This window comes from Watersipora subatra, chromosome 7, assembly GCF_963576615.1.
Source record: "Watersipora subatra chromosome 7, tzWatSuba1.1, whole genome shotgun sequence".
NCBI classification, from domain to species: domain Eukaryota; kingdom Metazoa; phylum Bryozoa; class Gymnolaemata; order Cheilostomatida; family Watersiporidae; genus Watersipora; species Watersipora subatra.
The window spans coordinates 4063738-4086357 of NC_088714.1; the positions used below are offsets into that span (position 1 = coordinate 4063738).

The 22620-nt window shown below is 36.8% G+C and overlaps 2 protein-coding genes across 3 annotated transcripts; one reads left to right on the forward strand and one right to left on the reverse strand.

Annotated features, from left to right (window-relative positions):
• Nucleotides 1–115: 115 nt before the first annotated feature.
• Nucleotides 116–5399, forward strand: LOC137399945 (coiled-coil domain-containing protein 42 homolog). The gene is made up of 8 exons (XM_068086212.1): nt 116–221; nt 351–468; nt 765–869; nt 1045–1202; nt 1306–1388; nt 1714–1823; nt 2567–2737; nt 4906–5399. The coding sequence occupies exons 1-8, from the start codon at nt 172–174 to the stop codon at nt 5149–5151; spliced, it is 1041 nt and encodes a 346-aa protein (XP_067942313.1). The 5' UTR covers nt 116–171; the 3' UTR covers nt 5152–5399.
• Nucleotides 5400–5667: 268 nt separating this feature from the next.
• Nucleotides 5668–22167, reverse strand: LOC137399818 (scaffold protein salvador-like). 2 transcript variants are annotated; one of them, XM_068086052.1, is made up of 11 exons: nt 22074–22167; nt 16669–16868; nt 16215–16448; nt 13058–13404; nt 12646–12811; nt 11578–11806; nt 10811–10878; nt 7713–7855; nt 7219–7426; nt 6838–6899; nt 5668–6636 (listed from the first exon to the last, which is right to left on the reverse strand). In XM_068086052.1, the coding sequence occupies exons 2-11, from the start codon at nt 16760–16762 to the stop codon at nt 6478–6480; spliced, it is 1710 nt and encodes a 569-aa protein (XP_067942153.1). In that variant the 5' UTR covers nt 16763–16868; nt 22074–22167; the 3' UTR covers nt 5668–6477. The 2 variants fall into 2 exon arrangements, with proteins under 2 accessions (XP_067942153.1, XP_067942152.1); XM_068086051.1 differs by having other exon boundaries at nt 16669–16881; nt 22074–22107.
• Between the last annotated feature and the right edge of the window lie 453 nt (nt 22168–22620).

Below are 22620 nucleotides of genomic sequence, written 5' to 3' on the forward strand. Positions count from 1 at the left end.
TGTACAAGTGAAAGAAAGCGTAAACAAAGAGAACAACTCCTCATGTACAGTTTTGCGTAGCAGTTGCGAGGCGACAGCTTTTTCCGGTTAAGAATGTAAACACTTGCGTGCTTCTTGCTTGAGCGTTTGCTCCAACTAAGTAGATATCGTTCTGGTGTGTCAGCGACTAACATGACGATGGAACAAAGAAAAAACGTTTTTGTAACGCAACTTCATGAAAGGTGTGTTATCATGTGCACTTTCCGTAACATTTTTATTAAGCCTTTTTAATAATTAAATAGATCGAGCATTTTGAATTTGCTTTGCTTTTATAATGCACCACTGTGAAATATGCCAGCGCATGTTTATAGGGAAGATGAAGAAGATAGTGTCAAACCATTTGCTGTAGTTCATGAGTCAGCAGGTCGTCTGTTAGAAACTGGCATCAACACACTTCAGAAAACATTGTTGCTGAAAAAAGAGGTTGAGGTATGCAATTACAACCTTATCTACTGATAAGCTACTGACGTATGGCAATGGACAACTAAATCAAAATTTTGTAGTGTGTTTGACTGTTGCACCTTGAAAATAGATAATTTTAAAGATTTGAATAGTAACATCAAAATCTCTCTCCTTTTTCTAGAAGAGCTACACAGTTCACCCCCTGGTTTTTTGCACAATATTGAAAAGAGCTTGTGAATTCTTTTGAGAGATGGCCAAACCATGCATAAAAACAATAAAAATAAATCTATTTATTTTGTTATTTTATATTGATGACATGTTAGGTTGAAAGAGTTCAAGCTGAACTAGGAAGTAAAAGAGAGCAATTTCGCAAGCGAATGGAAGTATGCGCAGAAAGACAGGTCGCCCTACAAAAAGAACAACAAAAGGTAACAATATTAATAACATACTAAATGCTATCTGTTGTTCGTAATTGTTCGCTATCAATTTTATCCGTGAGAGTAGGTGTTATTAGGTACTACAATCATTGCAAACTCTTGCGATTGTCTTCTAAAGTAAACAGGCAAAATTGCATAATAAGGACATGTACTATCGTAACTTTAGATGAAAGAAAGAGTGACAAAGTTTGAAAAGTTTATAGCAGACAATGAAGCAAAGAGGAGACGAGCCATTCAGAGATACCAAACGGAGGTTCGACTGAAAGAGCAAAAAACTAGAGAATTAGATGACCTTCAGGTTCAGTTGGAGCTTCTCAAAGCCAAGTAACTACTGGAGTATTATTAACAACATTTAGTTATTTGCGTGCAATTATAACAGAGTAATGTCTAGCTAAAACAAATAAAATTAATATTGGAAATGTTGCAGACATTCACGACTCCAGAAGAAGATCGATGTTTACAAGCTGTATGAGAAATTCTTATTACAATCTATCGAGAGGCTTCCAGAAAGTAAGTAGAAAATGAAAGTAAAACTTTGGCAGGAAATCTGTTAAATTATCTTCCACAATTTCTTTATTTTTTAGTGAGTTTATTACTAGTTGGAGCAATTGTTCATCAAAATGCTATTTTTTAATTTAATACTCTCATCAAGTAAAACAATTACTAAGAAATGCAATAAGATGCTCGATGCTCACAAGAGCTCGATTAATCATGGTGCCAAGCTGGCAAGCGGTGATCAGGGTGTGGCTCACATGGAATGCTGCTGAAAACTGCTGAATGACACTTGACCAGATTCTTGCTAACTGTTACTAACTTTGATTTATTTTTGTTCCAGATTACTTAGAAATGTCTGAAAATCAGATCAACAGCTTAATGATGAGATATGAAACATTACACGCAACCAATGAGAGCCTGGTCACAGACTTGGAGGGTAACGCTACTCAAGTACGTATCTCTACTACATACATATCTCTAATACTATATAACTACTTATACAAATACCACAAATCTATTGAAAATAGATTCAGGTAACAATTGGTAATTAAATTGCCTACCCTTACTAAAGCCTATCACAAATAAAGTTTGAGTTGTCATTCCGACATTAGTTGCCGAATTGCTAATAGCTGACAACTCACTACTATATTTGCAGACTGTGATACTCTTGAAACATACATAGTTGAACTGCTTAACTTATTTAGAACTAACAGAAAGCCTGACATTTTTCATTCTTTTATTTTCAATCAGACGCCTGCAGGTGGGTGTTAAGGAGGCGGGTTCTCAGAATCCAGATGGAGTTTCGAAACCAGTATTTTTAGCTACCTGACGGAATTCACGAAGCCGTATACGTGTGAAATTTGAATGAAATGGACCAGAAATGTGGATACGCATAACATTTATGCAGACTAACAGACAGACACAATGACAAATTGGGATTTATTAATTTAGATTGTGGGAAAATTCTAGAAGCAAGACTGGACAAAAAGCCTGATCTACATATGAACATATGAAAAAAACAGTAAAAATACTGTTATTCTGCTTTGCAACGGTTGAGTAGTTGATGGGTGAAACTTTCTGCAGTAAAATATAGCGTGAATTAAATAGGAAATGAGTATGACTGACTATTGTCACTTATCTGGTGATTGCTGAAACAGTTCTGCTTTAAAAGCACAATCTTTTATGATGAACAGTTGGAGAGACTGAAGAGCAAGTATGAAATTCTGAAGCAGGAGCACGAAAAAGCGGTTGTCTCAATAAGCAGTGAGGTAGCACGACTCCAAAAACAGCAAGAAAAGTTGATAGATGCGAGCAAACAGCGAGAAGAATGGTACATCATAGAGAAGGAAGTCTCAAGAGAAGAGGTACACACTGACAAGCGATTGTTTCAAGTCCTACTTGCTATGTACTTAGAACTTGATAGTGTTTGTGCGCTTTCAGAACTAGTTGAACTGTTACTAACCTGTTAGTAGCATGATTTATATGGAGGCATAAACAACACGGCTTAACTTTGGTTTCATTGAAAAAGTTAAATTAACAATTAAATCCAACTTAACAATCTACTAAACAAATAAAAATGTAATAAAATATTATATTAAATAATAATAACATATTAATAAATAAAAATAGCATAAAAATAGTGAACTTGTATGAATTTTACATACGTCGAGCTGTAATCACTCCAAGTTGACAGACTTTAACCGACGAGAGTTGGCAAGCAGTTAGATGTTGGAGTAGAAGGTATACAAATAAAATAAACTAACATGTATTTATGTAGATCTGCATCTCATGCGTTGCACTGATGATGCAACTGTTTGTTAGAATTTGTATTCAGTAATTTTATTAATTCCATTTCTTCCACAGAAAATTTTTCACATTTAGTTAATCTCCACTAGTCAGCAGCAGACAGTGGACAATGTAATACGTGTATGTATATACATGCATATACATTTATATGTTTACACACATGTATATACATACATGTGTGTATATACATGTATTTTAAATGTATGTATATACATATACAGTACATGTATATGTACATACATGTATGTACATGTATATATGTATACACATATGTACATATATATGCATCTAAATATACATATATGCATACAAGTACATACATATGCACATGTACATGTTCATAAGCATATGTACATGCACATATACGTATATACATGTATATATATATATACATGTATGTATATATATATACATGTATAAACATGTATGTATGTATACATACATGTATGTATGTAGCCAACAGCCAAGCATGTATATGTATGGCTGTTGGCTACATATACATGTATATACATACATGTACATATGTACATGTATATACATACATGTACATATGTACATGTATATACATACATGTACATATGTACATGTATATACATACATGTACATATGTACATGTATATACATACATGTACATATGTACATGTATATACATACATGTACATATGTACATAGTGTTCAAAGCAAGCCTTCACTGCTGACAGTACAGCTGTACTAATCAAACTACAGTACCTACCTACTCATCATACAGTAAACTTGTTACATTGTACTTTACTGTTACTAATTGATTGTAATAAGAGCTGATAATCAGCTGCTATGATAACAAATGAACATGCGTTTAGTTTAAAGGTACACAGGCGTTATCAAACTCTATAGTAACTGCAGCAAGGAATTACTAGAAACATCTACATGTATATACTGCAAAGTTTTCCTGTGTATATAAATTTCACCTGATAGTGATTATAGCGATTATAGCCTAGGAATGAAAATTGCACATCGCAGATGATTTGATCTCGGAACTTCCTGGTCGACAGACCAGCAATCTAATACACTACATCACGATAGCCAAACTGTCAATGGATGTTAGCACATTCATTACATCGGTTAAAATGAACATGCTTGAAGCTCTTGGGGTCATTAACTAGTAGCACGGTTGACAGTTATGCTAACGATTATTAAGCCACCTGCAAAAATGGTAATTGTTTTAGTAAAGGTAAGTATACCATTACTAAGGTATACTTACCAGGTAAGACTAAAGACTCACCAGGTAAGTTACTCAAATTCCATGTGTAATTGTTTTATTACTCGTGCCACGCCGGGCATTCGACGAATAGTAATGATGAGAGAAAAAATGGAGTATGACATGAGTTCACCTTCAGATTGTGATCATGCTCTAGTAGGACCTTGAAAAACACCCACAGCCAGTTTGGAATGTCTGAAACATGTTTGCATGCACTCATTAGTAGCATTTTTTTAAAAAACCTGAAAATGTTTTTTAAAACTGCAAGGCTTTCGTTAGACTGTCTTTTGGGCCTCCAGTAGGGATTATGGCTGAGACAAAAATCTAGACAGATCATTTTAGTAGAAGTTAGAGGTTTTCGGAATGAATAATAATAACGATATTAACTTTTCAAAGCTACCAAACCAAAATCAAGGAAGCATCTGAACAGGGCAAGATGACTGACAGATGTAATAAATATCACAGACATGTATTATGATCTATTTTTAGCTAGCAGAAATTGGCCAAATATTCATGGCTATCGGGAACATCGCCATGAAGTGCGAAAGAAAAACAAAGGCAAGCCTTGACGAGAAACCAATAGCTAATATGAACATTGAAGAGAAGTTGGAAGCCATCAAGGAGTACCTTGTTGACCAGAATGATGTGCGTGAGATGGCACTCAACTATGAGAAAGCATCAAGGTCTGCTCATGGCTCAGGCAGGCGAAAAGGTCGTGTGCACTTTACCGATTAGCAGTAACCAATATTATACAATGTACATATTCCTATTTTATATCTCATTTTCTCACCACTTCCATAAGTTAACTTTGTCACAGAGTAACGACTAATCAACGAATTTTTGTAATTCCAGTAGTTTTGCAGCCTTTGTTTACATTGTTAACTATTACCCATACATATTTGTATAATATTTTGCATCACACATTTTGCTGGTGGACAATACGCTTACGTGATATAAATCAGATCTAATAAAAAGTACAGGTGTGCGGACTGGCAAAAACCAGATTAGAAAGCTTGTTGGAAACCTTTTAGAAAGTTAACTCCTTCCTGGCATGGACCATGAATCTTACAAATGAGGTAAAACTTCCTTTTAGACACAAAAATTTAAAAATTACAATTGCAAATATAATTGCGTTTATGATCGACATATAGGCGACTTCTTCATAAAGTATGCTTCTGGAAATAACGCTGACTCTGTCGGCATAAATTTTGTCAGCATTCTGATTCTGTCAGCATAAAAAAAGCCAAGAAATTAACAAATTTAAATCATGTATTGATGCCAAAAGGCGTAAAACGTTTCAATACAAAAATATTCTGTGAGCCTAATTGTAAATATGAAGTACAATCTTCCAATAATGCTAGCGATGAGAGTGATAACAATAATGCTAGCGATGAGAGTGACAACAATAATGCTAGTGGTGAGGGTGATAACAAAGCTCTAGCTCACGCTGGTGACCAACATAGCAACAAGTATGAAAAACATTTGGTAACAATTAGAGATATAACAATTGCTATAGAACGAGGAAAAGTTAAAATGTCATAGCAATGAGCACTACGGCCCAACAGTATAGAGTAGACAGACCTCAGCTCAGACTGTAAGCAAACTAACTTACTACTATCAACATTGTATAGCATTGTAACCTAAAATAGAAACTGTGTATAAAAGTAGGGAAAGGGCATCTCTGCACATAAACTAGCTAATTTGCATCGGCTAAACTTCGACTTCAGTAGTAAACAACCCGCTTATGATATGTAGCTGACATCACTGCACAAATAGGCATCTATCAACATCTAAAAATATGGAGTTCTGTTAAAAAGCTTTAACTAGATATTAAGTCGAGACCAACAGCAGCGCATGAAACTTTGCCCAAACTGTTCGCCAACATTCTTAAAATATCGGTAAAATATTTAGAGAGTGAAGCTTTGAGCAGACTGTTTATTTCTCCTTGAAACCAGAACCCACCTGACTAACATGAGAAGAGCAATAACAAATGGCTAGGCTCTTAACCGAGTTACATCAGAGCTGCATGAGATGGAAGCAGGAAAAATAATGAGGTCAAGGTCAGGTGTTGGTCTGCTGCCGCTTCCTCTGCTCCATTTGGCGATAGATAGCCTGAATATACGCCTCATAACCCATGACTAGGTCCTCCAACTCTTTCTTGTACACACGCATCATCTGCCTGTTGAACGTCTCGAGCTCACCTAGACCGAACAGGTCCCACTGGTAACAGACGAGAGAAGAACCTGTTAGTCTATTTTTTCTAGTAGTTCAGCCATGAGAACCGTTCATCAAAAATTCATCGAACCGTTAGAGAGGTCTTTACAGACACCCGCTTGTTATAGAGGGATGACAAAAACTATAGCAATGATTCGCTAGAGACAACAATGATGACAGAAAACATGGAAGATGACACGAGCTCACCTTTAGCTTGTGGTCGTGCTCTAGTGGGGCCTTGAAAAACACCCACAACCAGTCTGGAATGTCTGAAACATGGAGTAGAGAAACTCACACCAAACTCTTCAAATCTCAAAATAATCCATTGGTGAGAATAGGAATAACAAACAGTTGAACATGTGAATGAGTGAACTAGGTCATTACTCTATAGAAAAATCTAGAATTCTGCCCTCTCTGCCTCAAATAAAGATAGACTGAGCATTTCATGCTAAGAAAAACGATGTTGCTGCTCTCAGCGCTTGGCCTGCGTTACCCGCTGACATATAACTACCTGGATGCTCACTACTCCTAAAACTATTGCACTAGGCACTATCACCCAGGTAACCAAAACAAACATAGCCTGTGTACCTTCATTGTTCTGATTGGGAGAAAGGAGACTAGGCACCCGCCGATGCGCCGCGAGCAGAGCTGACTGGTCAAGCTGACGATTGGTAACACCACCCTGTTGATACTGAAGAGACTCTTGTCCAGGCAAGCTGAGCGCAGATGGATGGTTGAACTGAGCAGTCCTAGTCGTGTGGTTGACGTAATAAACACCGTGCTCATGCGAGTCGACCTACGGAGACAGACGATGACACTCGTAGTTACGGGCAAACACAACCTTGTGCATCAGACGGTTAAATTTCTGTGTAATAGCAACATGGAGAGCATTACATAACATTACAAATAAATATTACCCGATAACGAACAGACAGATTTTCAAAAAAGGTAAATTAGAATAGGGTACATATGATGAGACAACTCCCACAAATTAATGTCAAATAATTGCTAAACTACAATTTAGAAGTCCTTTAACTACCGCAAAATCAGTGATTGTAGCCACAAAAATACTCTAGACCGACCCTTTCCCAGCCCATGGGAAGCGACTCCTTCTCGAGCGGATGACTCCAGTGGGTCGTCTGTGTGTTGTGGTCTACAAAGTACTTTCGTCCTCGCATGGTAAAGTCAACAGACCAGCCAGGTGGCAATGGCATCTCAGCCAAACCTAAAGCAACAGACAGAAACACCATTTACAGAATTATCCCCTCCATATATTTGATTAGGTGAATTAAGTATTAGAACAATGTTTCCATATACATGTAACTGACTAGGACGCTAAGAGACCAGGTTATATAGATGTGAGAGACTGCCCTGTCAAAAAGAAAGCACAGTGTGCAGGTGTACGATGAGCAATGCATCTGGTTGTGCATACTGTATTACGTGTGTGAGATTTACCTTCTCTATGTGTGAAAAAGCAGGAGCTTTTGTGGTTGGCATAAAATTTCATTAGCGTGCAATCATACGCCTTTAGGAAATTTTGCAACAAAATGACAAAAACCTTTTTACTTTTTCTTCCCAAATGACATCATCACACGGGTTGTCTATAAACGTACATCATTCACACGGGTTGTCTATAAACGTACATCATCACACGGGTTGTCTATAAACGTACATCATCACACGGGTTGTCTATAAACGTACATCATCACACGGGTTGTCTATAAACGTACATCATCACACGGGTTGTCTATAAACGTACATCATCACACGGGTTGTCTATAAACGTACATCATTCACACGGGTTGTCTATAAACGTACATCATTCACACGGGTTGTCTATAAACGTACATCATTCCCCTGGTTGTCTATAAACGTACATCATTCACACGGGTTGTCTATAAACGTACATCATCACACGGGTTGTCTATAAATGTACATCATCACACGGGTTGTCTATAAACGTACATCATCACACAGGTTATCTATAAACGTACATCATCACACGGGTTGTCTATAAACGTACATCATTCACACGGGTTGTCTATAAACGTACATCATCACACAGGTTATCTATAAACGTACATCATCACACGGGTTGTCTATAAACGTACATCATCACACGGGTTGTCTATAAACGTACATCATCACACGGGTTATCTATAAATGTACATCATCACACGGGTTGTCTATAAACGAACATCATTCACACGGGTTGTCTATAAACGTACATCATTCCCCTGGTTGTCTATAAACGTACATCATTCACACGGGTTGTCTATAAACGTACATCATCACACGGGTTGTCTATAAATGTACATCATCACACGGGTTGTCTATAAATGTACATCATCACACGGGTTGTCTATAAACGTACATCATCACACAGGTTATCTATAAACGTACATCATCACACGGGTTGTCTATAAATGTACATCATCACACGGGTTGTCTATAAACGTACATCATCACACAGGTTATCTATAAACGTACATCATTCACACGGGTTGTCTATAAACGTACATCATCACACGGGTTGTCTATAAACGTACATCATTCACACGGGTTGTCTATAAACGCCTAAAAATGAAAAAAACTCAACAAATAATCAAGACTGCAAAAAGATTAATTTCATGAATTGCTTTTAAATCTTTGCATTCAAAGCATGAACATAGAAATAATTGCTGTTTGTAACAACACAATGTGTCCATATAACTTAGAATTTATAGTTTTGTCTTTTTATGCAAACCTTGGTATTATTTGTAAATCTGATAGCTTGTAAAATAATAAAAGACGATAGTAATAATAATATAATAGTATAACAATATATAATAAGAGTAACGACATTTACAGTCTAATAGAGCCATGGGTAATGTAAACATATTATTCTGCTATGAAAATTACATAAAGCTGTGCGATTTAAAAACCTTTTGTAATTGATAGATTGCAAAGATGCGTGAGATTGGTCAATTGTTTTGGAGTTACTCTAGCATGTAATGATGTGGACTGTCCCAACAAAATTATAAAGGCTAGTTTTAAACCGAATAATCGCTGCCTCCCTGATAGTTATATATAAGCTATCATTCTGTATAAATAACAATGCAATGTAATGCATAGAAATTTCCAATAAAACAAGATAAATATGCTTAGCAAAAGAATAAATAGAAAAATCATGTGTTTCAATTGTTTCTTAAAGCCTCTAAACGCAGTGATGTTAAACCATAACTGTCACGCACAACTTTTATTGTATTTACTAGGTAAATCAGACGAGCTGATTCCGATTTTGTACTCAAAATAAAGATTGGTCCACTAACTTTCAGAGTAATAAAGGCTTTTTTACAGCGTTTTAATATCGGTCTCGAAAACAACACGATCGGCACAACAAGCTCCACCCATAAAAATCTGACGTATACTAGCTTTTAAGGAATGGAAATTTGAGATGTTTAGTCCGATTTAGAATGATAGAGATAGGTGTCTTAAAACTCATTATTATCTAAATTCAGCCTGCAAAATAATCTCAGTCGTTTCTGAAAGGTAGATAAGCTATTTAAACATTGCATATTTAAAAATGAGCTCAAAAAAGCGTGACAACAACGTTAGCTTGTGATCAAATCGCGTTTTTTTGAGCTCATTTTTCTCGGCGTTCAGCCTATTAAACATCCTGTAACAAGCTACAAACATTTTTATATAGGTTATCTACCTTTCATAAAAGACTGAGATTATTTTGCAGGCTGAATTTAGATAATAATGGGTTTTAAGACACCATCTCTATCATTCTAAATCGGACTGAACATCCCTAACTTCCGTTCCTAAAAAGCTAGCGCACGTCACATATTTATCGGCGGAGCTTGTTGTGCCGATTGTGTTGTTTTCGAGATGAATATTGAAACGCTTTAAAAAAGCCTTCATGACTTAGAAAGTTAGTGGACCAATCTTTATTTTGAGTACAAAATCGGAATCCATGTGTCTGGTTTACCTAAAAAAACGATAAAAGTTATATGTGGCAGTTATGGTTTAAGAAAACACTGCTCTCGTGAGCTTGAGATTACAATGCAAATAAAAAAGCTGAGCAGCCGCATGTGGCACTGATTATTCAAAGCATACTATGATAATAAGAACATAGACTGTCAACAGAGGCAAAGGAGAAACGGGAACAGAGTTAGGGATGAGTAATATCGCATACCATATGACATGACGGAAGGTTGCTGGTGCTGCAGTGAGTCAGCTGATGACATGACACCTGTTATTGTGCTGCAACATAAAGGATGGCATAAGACATTCCTTGCTTCAGGTAATTAGTATCACTATATTTACACAACACGACTAATCCTCAGTTTGCATCATCCGCAAGATGAGAATGACAAAAAATAGCGAGTCAAACTAGTTTTGTCTCTCGCAACTTTCTATCCGTTACATGATTGCGAACAATGGAAATGGCATTTGCAAACAATACATGAGAAAATATCGTGCAAGCTATTCCATTTTAAACATTTTCCACAATTCAGTCTTTCCTATTTCGAAAAGCGTGCTGCTAAGTGAGGCAGCGGTACACCGCTGTGACCTCTGGCATAAAATTCCTTATATTTGTTAAGATAGCGCCCGTGTGAATCTGCAATGCCCATTCAATGAACATTTAATATATGTCCATTGAAACACTTATAATTGCGCAGTAACTCAATGTGTGCACAACTCCTAATCCTCATCATCCACGCATCGAAAACATAGTCACTGTAATTACAGAATTGCTAAGTATCGCATTCGAATGACTAACAGTGTACTTCAGACGAATAAAGTAAGAAGGAAGGGTAAAAGTTTAGTCTAAAAAGAAAGTGTGGGAAGTGAATGAAATGTTCACTTCCAATCTGAACACTGGAATCTGTTGAAAGCAAAGAACATAACGATTGGAGAATATCGGAGAATGAATAGGAGTAATGTCTCGACTTCTCTTACCAAGTTGAAGAAATAAGGCTAGAAGTGGATGGCTGTTGTGCGATAGATGTGCCATTTGAACCAGTTATATTAAGGACTTGGTGAGGTTGGTGAAGGCTGGGAGCTGCTGGGTACTGGGTGAGCTGGGGACTTGGTTGAAGGTAGCCGCGCATCTCCTTGTCCGCTTGTTTTGCATACTGGATTCGTTTCTCTAAATGGTATTGTTGAATCTGATGAGCTTCCTCACTTTCTGCAATAGAAGTTTCTAGACTTTACCACTGTATGGACCTCTGTCCTGGTGTTGGAATAATACAGCGGTATGGACCTCTGTCCTTGTGCTGGAATAACACAGCGGTATGGACCTCTTTCCATGGTTTTGCAACAACCTTTACAGTACAACTAGTCTGACAGGCAAGTTTTGTAGCTGTGTAGAATAGATGTGTTGAAATTGAAGTTTGAAATTGAATTTCAAACTTCAATTTCCGGTTTCTTCACAGGCAATTCGCTAAAAATTGCAAAACTAAAAACTGTTCATATGAAAACTCACGAGTAGGATTTGCCTCTGCATTCTCTCTCCATTCAGTCAGACAAAGTTGCTTCGTGCACTTCAGTGACGCATTTAATTTCTATATCTAATTTTTAAGTTTATACCTGTATTAAGAAGAACCAGTATCGCCGTACTCAAAATTTTGGTGGATAACATTTGCTGCAACAGTAGTATTTTTCATACACACACTTGTCGAAACGTGACTGACTGAAAATGATCATAGGAAATACACTAGTAGACAACCTACTTTTCTTTGTTAGTCTGGCCTACGTAGCTTAACAGAGAATAAATAGAGTATATATTGACATAGATAACATAAATAGTTGTCTTTCACAATCTATATTAGTTTCCCAGCAAGAATATCAACTACAACTATACGATAAAGGTTTAATGATCACCATAGCTGTACAAATACAGCCCTATAAACTGTTAGCAATATTTTTGCTGGTAGAATAACTTCTATATATAAGTCATACATGCACTGCTTAAATGTAAGCGATAAGACAGGTGGATTCGAGGTTAATTACGTGGATGTAGCTCACCAGATATGGTGTCCGCAGGCAACTCCAGATTCTGCATTTGAGTAGACAAATCCTCCTCTCGAACTGACACAGGCTGTTGCTTTGGAATAGCAAAACTAGATGCTGGCAATGGGTAAGGTTGCCTAGGCAAAGGCCTTTTCGCGATATCTACATTAGTCTGTGGTTCCTACAGCAAAACTCCATGTGACCTTGACTATATTACTTACTTCACATCGGTAAGGACCAGTCTTACCGATATGAAGTAAGATGATAAGGTATTTTTACAAATTAAACATTAGGAGAAAAAGTAATGCAAGCCTTTGCATGACATCCGAATTCTTGTTGCAGCAGTAAAATATCTCTGAGGCACAGGCATAACTTGAAGCAGGCGCTTGCCAAAATGTTGAGAAACTGAAATACCAAAGTAACTTACCTTATTTTTCTGGAAATGAGTTGCTAGTTGTGAGGAAGGTAAGTTGCTAGAAGGTTGCTGAGAAGGATGAGCTGGCTGCTGATGACCTTGCTGCTGATGACCTTGCTGCTGATGAGCTTGCTGCTGATGACCTTGCTGCTGATAACCTTGCTGTTGATGACCTTGTTGCTGATGACCTTGCTGCTGATGACCTTGTTGTGAAACAGCGTGATTGGATGATTGAGTAGACCGAATGCCCTGCCCTCTCCGATTTGCCAGTTCGAGTTTATTGAGAATCTTCTCTGCATCAATGGTGGGAGCAGAGTTATAATAGGCCTCCCTGGAGTTCTCCTCTCTTGAAAACTTTTCTAAAACGAAAACATGCAGCAAGTCATCACATGTTATATATTTACAGTTAGGTCAGTTTCTGACTTATTGAGTGAATCAACAACCAGTTTTTTATTAGCGTGACTGCAGGCTTGAGACAATTAGCACACTTTTAGACCTTGAAGACTGATCCTTTGTGCTAGTATTAGATGTTTTTTTTCTGTGACTTATCTTTTGGAGAACGAATCTGCCAAAACTTTCTTGACAAACAGAAACGATAATCTTTGAAAAAAATTCAATTTAGTAATGACCTAAATATTTTTATTTCAAATGTGATCATCCAGCTCAGTTTGCTATCATATAAATTAACTAATTAAATTAAATTAATTGCTATCATATAAATTTGGTAAGAAATTTGACTAAGCATAAAAATTACTAAAAGTTTCATATTACACAAAAGGTGTGTAACACTCATCAGATAAAATGATTAATGAGGACTATACATGAAATTCTGCATTAGCTGGTAAACTGAAATAGTAGCTCAGGTATTAAAAGCTAGATGGATGGGGTCTATTATGTAACGCTATTTCGTAAAAGATGTTTCTTAGAATGTCTACACGTAGATATTAATTTATTTCATTTGTTTAGAGTTGCCTTCTTGGGTCGGTAAATAATGAAATATTTTTCCAAAGTACATAACTTGCATTTTCCGCTGATTTTAGAGTAAAGCTTGGCGTGTGATAAAATTTTTCAGGTTATGCGGTAGTCGGTGCTGTTTTCTTTGAGGTCCCATATGTAGCTGCTTAGCTCGGTAGAGTGGCATTTAGATATGTCCTTGAATGTCGATTTGTGATGGTTATATCTTGTTTTGAAGCTGTTTTCGGTGAGCCCTACATATGTGGCTACAGGTTTTTGTTATTGGTGGTTGTTACGCTTGTCTGGTATATTACCGATTTTGCTAAGCAATTGTCTGGTATAGGACAGGTGTCAAACAGCTTCAAAACAAGATACAACCATCACAAATCGACATTCAAGGACATCTAAATTCGAGTGAGAGAAAGAGAGCGAGAGAGAGAAGGAAAGAGAAAAAGCGAGAGAGAAAGAGCGAGAGAAAGAGAGAAAAAGAGAGAGAGAGATAGGCAATAATCCTACACACCAAGAAATCAATCTTGTATAATAAAGAACGCCATGGGGTAAGAACACTTCACCAAATCTATTTGATGTAACTATGGAATATTTTGATGGCGTCGAAACATGTGAGCTAGTAGGTGCATACATCTTATATCAAATATCTAAAAAAAATACCAGAACAAATTTGGACAATATAGAGACGCTGGTCTGGGAGCTTTAAACGCAACACCACGCCCAGTTGACAACATCAAGAAAGACCTCTGCGCTATCTTTAGCTCACATGATCCAAAAATAACAATAGAAGCCAACAGAAAAATAGTGAATTTCCTAGATGTAACCCTAAACCTGAAAAACGGGACGTATGCACCCTACACTAAGCCAAACACCACCATCACCAATGTTCAAAAAATTCTAACCACCCGCCTAACATCATTAAAAATATACCCCTGGCAATTAACAAAAGACTCAGTAAAAATTTTTTACCAACCACAAGCTACATAAACTCTTAAATCGAAATGTTATAAAATTAAGCTATAGCTGTATGAACAACGTAAAACAGGCTATCAACTCGCACAATCAGAAGCTACTATCACTAAACAATCAAGAAACAACTAATCCTGGCTGCAATTGCAGAAATAAGAACACCTGCCCAATACCAGACAATTGCCGGGCAGAATCAGTAATATACCAAGCAAGCGTAACAACCACCGATAACAAAAAACCTGTAGCCACATATGTAGGGCTCACTGAAAACAGCTTCAAAACAAGATATAACCATCACAAATTGACATTCAAGGACATATCTAAATGCCAATTTACCGAGCTAAGCAGCTACATATGGGACCTCAAAGAAAGCAGCCCCGACTACCACATACATAACCTGGAAAATTTTATCACACACCAAGCCTTATTCTAAAAACAATTGCAAGTTGCGTACTTTGGAAAAAGATTTCATCATTTACAGACCCGAGAAGGCAACTCTAAACAAACGAAGTAAACTAATATCTACATGTATGTGTAGACGTTCTAAGAAACATTTTTACAGAAAAGCGTTACATAATAGACCCATCCATCTAGCTTTTAATACTTGAGCTACTATTTCAGTTTACCAGCTAATGCAGAATTTCATGTATAGTCCTCATTAAGCATTTTATCTGATGAGTGTTACACACCTTTTGTGTAATATGAAACTTAGTAATTTTTATGCTTGGTCAAACTTTAATAAATTTCTTACCAAATTTATAGTAAGCTCTACTTTAGTATCGAACACTTAATGCTGACTTTTAGCCTATACTTTACTGTAAATTAACATGATACAATTTAAAATTAAAACCAACCTAAAAATGATTAGTAAGTTATATAAATTACCTCAAATAAGGAGTCAGTGAAATTGCAAGGCGATGGTAATAAACAGATAGAACAAGTTAACAAGCATGTAATATTTTTTGCAAATTATCAGTTTGTGAACCACACTTTATAAATCTTGGTCACCTAAGACCCTTTTTGATTGTATGGATGGAGACACCCATTTACAATAATTTCTGTAAAGGAATAACAACTCCTACAAAGCATGGAAGTGCAGTGAGCTTCCTGCATCAGACTATGAAACAGACTGGTAGTAAATCAAACAGTTTTCGAATTGAGTAGATATCGAAAGTTCCCCTAAAGTTGGCTTGCAGAAATTAAAGCAGAATAGAATTACTAGCTCTAGTTTCTTTACCGTGTGCAGTACGATGGACCCCAGGCTTGCTGTGATGTCTAATAGGCTGATAGCGTTGAATTGCAGGAGGCGGTCGATGTTGCTCAGAGTTTAATGCAGAAGTTGAAGGATTTTGAGGAGCTGATCTAAAGGGTGGTGCGGACTGTCGTGGTGTGTTGAATGGAAAAGGAGTAGCCATCCTATATCTCTCATCATTGCTCCCTGGTTTATTGATTGGTGTTGGATATACAGCAGCTGCAATATACATGTAACAGTAGTGATTGATAGCTACAATGATGACAGGTTGAACAATTTTTACTAAAAAAGGAAACGGTGGTTCATATAATGATATATGGCAGTAAATTCAATATGCTCCAATGCACATCTACAAAGAGTATCAAACAGAAGAATCTCTCGGATAAACAATGATTCAAACTTGGAGAGAAATTTCGGAAAAATGATGGAATCCACTCACATCTTGGAATGACTGAAGGTACTTCTTTCTTTATATACTTTCCAACTATTCCTTCAGAAGATACTGACTTCTTCTTTTTACCTTTGGATAGCATTTTCTTTATCGTTTCACAAGGATGAGTTTTTTCTTAATATCTATTTAGAGTAATAAGTAAACTCAGGGTGCGAAAAATCAGAGACATCCAAAGTTGAAACTTCTATCTGCAAATAACTGCTGAAACATCATAGCAGACAAATGAGAGAGTACTGTCTTTTAAAGAATCTGATAACTAATCTAAAGACACCCCTAATGGCAATGGAAAAGAATAGAAAAGTGCTACACAATTAGGTTCCAGTTCGTAGGCAATGCAATCAAAATCAGTGTAGAACTTAATTCAATAGCATAACTGAAAAACACATTTATTAACTTGAAGTTATTGTTTTGTGTAGGGTTGGTCCGCTGCCCTTATTTGATGAGCGGCCATAAGCAATGCCATGCAAGAGCCCCTTATTTGATGAGCGGCCATAAGCAATGCCATGCAAGAGCCCCTTATTTGATGAGCGGCCATAAGCAATGCCACGCAAGAGCCCCTTATTTGATGAGCGGCCATAAGCAATGCCACGCAAGAGCCCCTTATTTGATGAACGGCCATAAGCAATGCCATGCAAGAGCCCCTTATTTGATGAGCGGCCATAAGCAATGCCACGCAAGAGCCCCTTATTTGATGAGCGGCCATAAGCAATGCCACGCAAGGGCCCCTTATTTGATGAGCGGCCATAAGCAATGCCACGCAAGAGCCCCTTATTTGATGAACGGCCATAAGCAATGCCATGCAAGAGCCCCTTATTTGATGAGCGGCCATAAGCAATGCCACGCAAGAGCCCCTTATTTGATGAGCGGCCATAAGCAATGCCACGCAAGAGCCCCTTATTTGATGAGCGGCCATAAGCAATGCCACGCAAGAGCCCCTTATTTGATGAGCGGCCATAAGCAATGCCACGCAAGAGCCCCTTATTTGATGAGCGGCCATAAGCAATGCCACGCAAGAGCCCCTTATTTGATGAGCGGCCATAAGCAATGCCATGCAAGAGCCCCTTATTTGATGAACGGCCATAAGCAATGCCATGCAAGAGCCCCTTATTTGATGAGCGGCCATAAGCAATGCCACGCAAGAGCCCCTTATTTGATGAGCGGCCATAAGCAATGCCACGCAAGAGCCCCTTATTTGATGAGCGGCCATAAGCAATGCCACGCAAGAGCCCCTTATTTGATGAGCGGCCATAAGCAATGCCACGCAAGAGCCCCTTATTTGATGAGCGGCCATAAGCAATGCCACGCAAGAGCCCCTTATTTGATGAGCGGCCATAAGCAATGCCATGCAAGAGCCCCTTATTTGATGAGCGGCCATAAGCAATGCCATGCAAGAGCACGCACATTTCAACAACCCACTCGTTAAGTCTGTATTTAAAGTTTGTATTTAAGATTTGGGACCAAACATCCATGCACATTTTTCCGAATTACAAGATGACTACTGCTTCACATGGCTTCATATTTGGTGATAAACGATTAGCCCGTGTCACTATAGTTAAAAAAATCTTTCATGCCAACATCGGTTTCAGAGCAGTGTGGATAACTCATACCTTTACACCAAATATGCAATTTGACAACTTTTCGAACATTACACTCTTTTAATTTTTGCGAGTATATAGAAACTTTTCATTCTCCAAATTTTCATTCGAACCAGGCTGTTTAGTCAATAATAAACATACTTTTCCTACATTTCCATAAACTTAGAAATCTTGAGAATACAGAACATTTCTTTTAACTCAATACATAAGATCAATTGGTTCTACATATTTTTGGCTGTTCGATTCACAGTTGCTTCAGCTTTTGATTTGCTGCAAGCTTTCATGATAACTTCAGCAGCAACTATTAAGTATTGCATTGATCTGAATTGATTATTTGTATTGACTGACATGAAGAGGTGTGAGATTTGTTTGTTTGCTTTATTTCATCAATAAAATTAAAATATATTTAAAATAAATAAAAACTAGACAACGAGCATCCAGTGAAAGGTGATGATGAGGCCATGTAATTCAACATAATTAAACATTATAGTTGAAAAAAAAGGATTATCCCAATAGCCATGCCCTCAAACTCCTCTTAAAACCTAACCTGTTTTGTATACTATGAATAGAAATAGGGGGTGTTCCATAAAACAGCTTCTTGATAAATTGTTCTTTTGTGACCAGCGGCGGAAGATGATTTAGGTAAAGGTAAATTGAAATTAGAATTTTGAGTGTATTAGTGCTGTGAAAGATGAGAATATGATAAGTAAAAAAATATATGATTCGTAAGCAAAGTCCGAAATTTAAACAACTGACAAACATTATATGTTGCATTTTTCAAAAAGAACCCCATTCGAGAAATAAAAAGGTTTCTTGTTAATAATGCGAACTACTCTTTTTTGATGAATAACTTTTCAAAATAAATCAATGGAGCATTCCCCCAGGCTTCAATACAATATGAAATTTTTGAATTGATCCAAGTGTTATCAAGTAAAATTAGAATATTTCATGGTAAATGAAAAGATAATCGGTACAATAGGCCACTAAGTGGACATAATTGTTTTAATAAGCTTTCTATATGTAATTTCCAGTTTAAATTTTTGTCAATAGTTATTTCGAGAAATTTAACACTGTCTGTTTTCTTAAAGGTTGACTTGCAATAAAAGTCACATTACGGTTATTTGGTATCAAAAGATTCACCATGTCTTACTCTGCTGTGTTGTAGGCGCAAAATATGTGGAAATGTGATTACAAGCTCTTAAAAACTCAAAAACGAACAGTTAATCGCAACCATCACGAAACCGCCGTAGATTGAAATCCGTTTATTTCTCTGACGTAGTAATTCCATCTGGTTATTATTTTGTCAAGTGATGTTCTCACGTAAATCAAAAGGCCAATAAAAGGCTCAATATATAAAACTTCTCGTAGCACTAGTTAAATGACAAACACTTCGTGTTTTACCGAAGAGCCCTTACCAAATATAGACGCTCGCTAGTTTACAGTTTTGTTTCGGCTTGGTCTAATCGTCTGGTCGCAATCTGATTATGTGACCCATACTTCTTGCCAAACAGAGCGAATAATTTCTGCCGCATTTTTCGACTATCACAGGTGACCAACAGGCTCGTCATGTTTATCAGAGGATGATATGCACTCCTTTGAGCTAAGGTTAAAAAATTAAACAAATTTTCACGGTAGGTCTTGAGATATCAGTGCTCAAAGTAACAGCATTACAATGACGATGGAATAGACGCATAAGAACAATAGACATGGTTTTATTGAATGCGTGAAGTATATCTGTGAGAATATTTCGATGAATGAGGTTGCGTGAAAGTGTAAACAGAAACCGTCTTGTACAACTACGTCGCATTTGAGCCGTTTTGAAAAAATTTTTAATTTACGGCAGTCTCGTGACGGTGGCGATTAACTGTTCAGTTTTGAGCTTTCAAGAGCTTGTAATCACATTTCCACATATTTTGCACCTACAACACAGCAGAGTAAGACATAGTGAATCTTATGATACCAAATAACTGTAATGTGAATTTTGTTGCAAGGCAACCTTTAATTGTATCACCATTTAAAAAAAAAGAGTTTTCATTTAATTTAAATTTGTTTTGATAGTTCTTTATAATAATGTAATATGTCTTCTTAACGTGAATAGTTAATTTGTTTTGTTGACACCATTTTGTAAGTTCTACCAAATCAGTGTTTATAAGGTTAATGTCATCATTTAAGGTTTTTGATTTGTAAAATAAGCTAGTATCATAGGCATACAATATAGGCGTTAAGAATTTTAGGTTAGAGCATAAGTCGTTAATATATATTAAAAATAGCGTTGGACAGTATATCCTTGATTAAAAGCTTCAAGAGTTTGATTCTAAAGGTATAACTGGGCTTACTGTGAAGTAGTTCCGACTGAGAAATACATATACACTAGTACCTTGAGATATGAGCATAATTTGTTCCAGACCTGAGCTCACATTCTCAAAAACGTGTGGTCCAAGCAATTATTTCCTATTTGAAATGAAAGAAAATATTCAATCCATTTTAGTCCTTTATAACGTTCCTAACTTACTCTTGATTAGCTCGTGATACTATTATAAGTAATATGCTGTACAGTATATTCAAATATAAATAACCACTATAACTAAAAACCTAAAATAAAGAAAATAAGTTATTAATACAAAAAAGCCGTATTCTTCCCTGCAAGACAGACAAATACATTAACAAAGGAGGTGTTTATTTGCCTGCTCTTTTGTTTATTACAGAAATAAAAGAGGCAAGTTAAAAGGGTATTAAATAGGCAGGAACATTGTCAGTAAAATGTCCTTAATAGTCTTCTCTGAAAGTTTTTTCTTCGAGGCTATAGTGGTACACACAAAACTTCACGAACTACGCAATTTATTACAACAAAAACAAAAGATGCTCACAAACTAATCAAAAAGAATAAGTCTACACCAGCAAGCAGAAAAATTACTGTTCAAAAGGTCCTGAGTTTCCACTAACTGCCACACAATCCAAGCTTGTGTTTCAAAATTTCGCTCAAACTTAAAACAAAGATTCAGCTTGGACTCGAATTGAAAAAAAATTGTTTCTTGTAAGCAGCTCGGATTTCAAGGTATCACACACACACACACACACGCACGCACGCACGCACACACACACATATAGTCTATATATATAGAATGACTGTGCAAAGCTCTTCTGGGACTTCTACATCCAAACTGACAACAATGTATTGGCAAACCAGCAAAATATTGTAGTGGTGGACAAGCAGAACAAGAGAGCTACTATAATAGATATAGCAGTACTCAATGACTAGAACATAGCCAGCAAAGAAAACGAACAAGTGGAGAAATATCTCCCACTTGGAGAGGAGACTAAGAGTACTGGCATGCAAGAGCAACTGCAATTCCGGTAGTCATTGGAGCATTGAGTGCAATAGCACCTGCACATCAAATGTGGCTTGACCAAATACTGGCAAGTTAACAAAAGTGAGTTGCAGTCAAGCGCTAATTGGAGCTGCTAAGATCTCGAGTCCAATACTCAAACTCTCAGGTCTCGGGTCGGAGACCCAAGCTTGAGTAGACCTGCCACACACTAGCTATTCTATACACTATATTTGCAAAACAACTTTTTGTGGTACCAATTCTAAGTTGCATTTACTCGCCTTACAAAAAAGGCTAGCCACTGATGTAAAGATTTGGCTTTAATGGAAAGTGCACTTCTCGAGTTTTTAGGGTCGAGTGACCTTATAGCATGCTGTGAGCAACGAAATATTTGCGTACTAAAAAGTACTTGACAAAATTCTTCCTTAAACTACTCTATAGGTCTATCTTTAATTGCCTCAACTTCCTTTACCTCTTCTCTGCCGTTTGTATTTTCCTTCCCACTAACTTCCATCCCCTTTACTCTTCAACAAGCTTTCTATGCCTTACTCTTCTTCTTGATCACGGAACTAAATAAAAAATTGAACAAACTGCTACTTTTTATTCTTGACCCCATGACCTTAAAGGGCATTCACAGTTTTCACACTACCCAGAGTTAAGTTCGTTAACGATCTACTTAAATATCTTTACTTTTTGAAGATACTGGGCAGACTTAAGAGAACGTTAGTAAACTTGAGAATAATGCAACTAAACTTTTTGCAAAGTTTTCTCTACCGGCAGTAAAGTGGGATAACAACAATAAGAATAAAAGAGAAGTGCCTTATTAACACGAACAATATTTTCTAATCGTTGGTATTTGTGATTTGAAAAAATTAACAAGCTATTAGCGTAAATGACACGAAAGTTTAATTATTTTCGCAATACATCACACTTATTTATGCGTGCATATGTTTTAAATGAAACATTATCTATTGGTTCTTTTATGTATTAGTTTCACAATATTCACCTAAATACTTTTC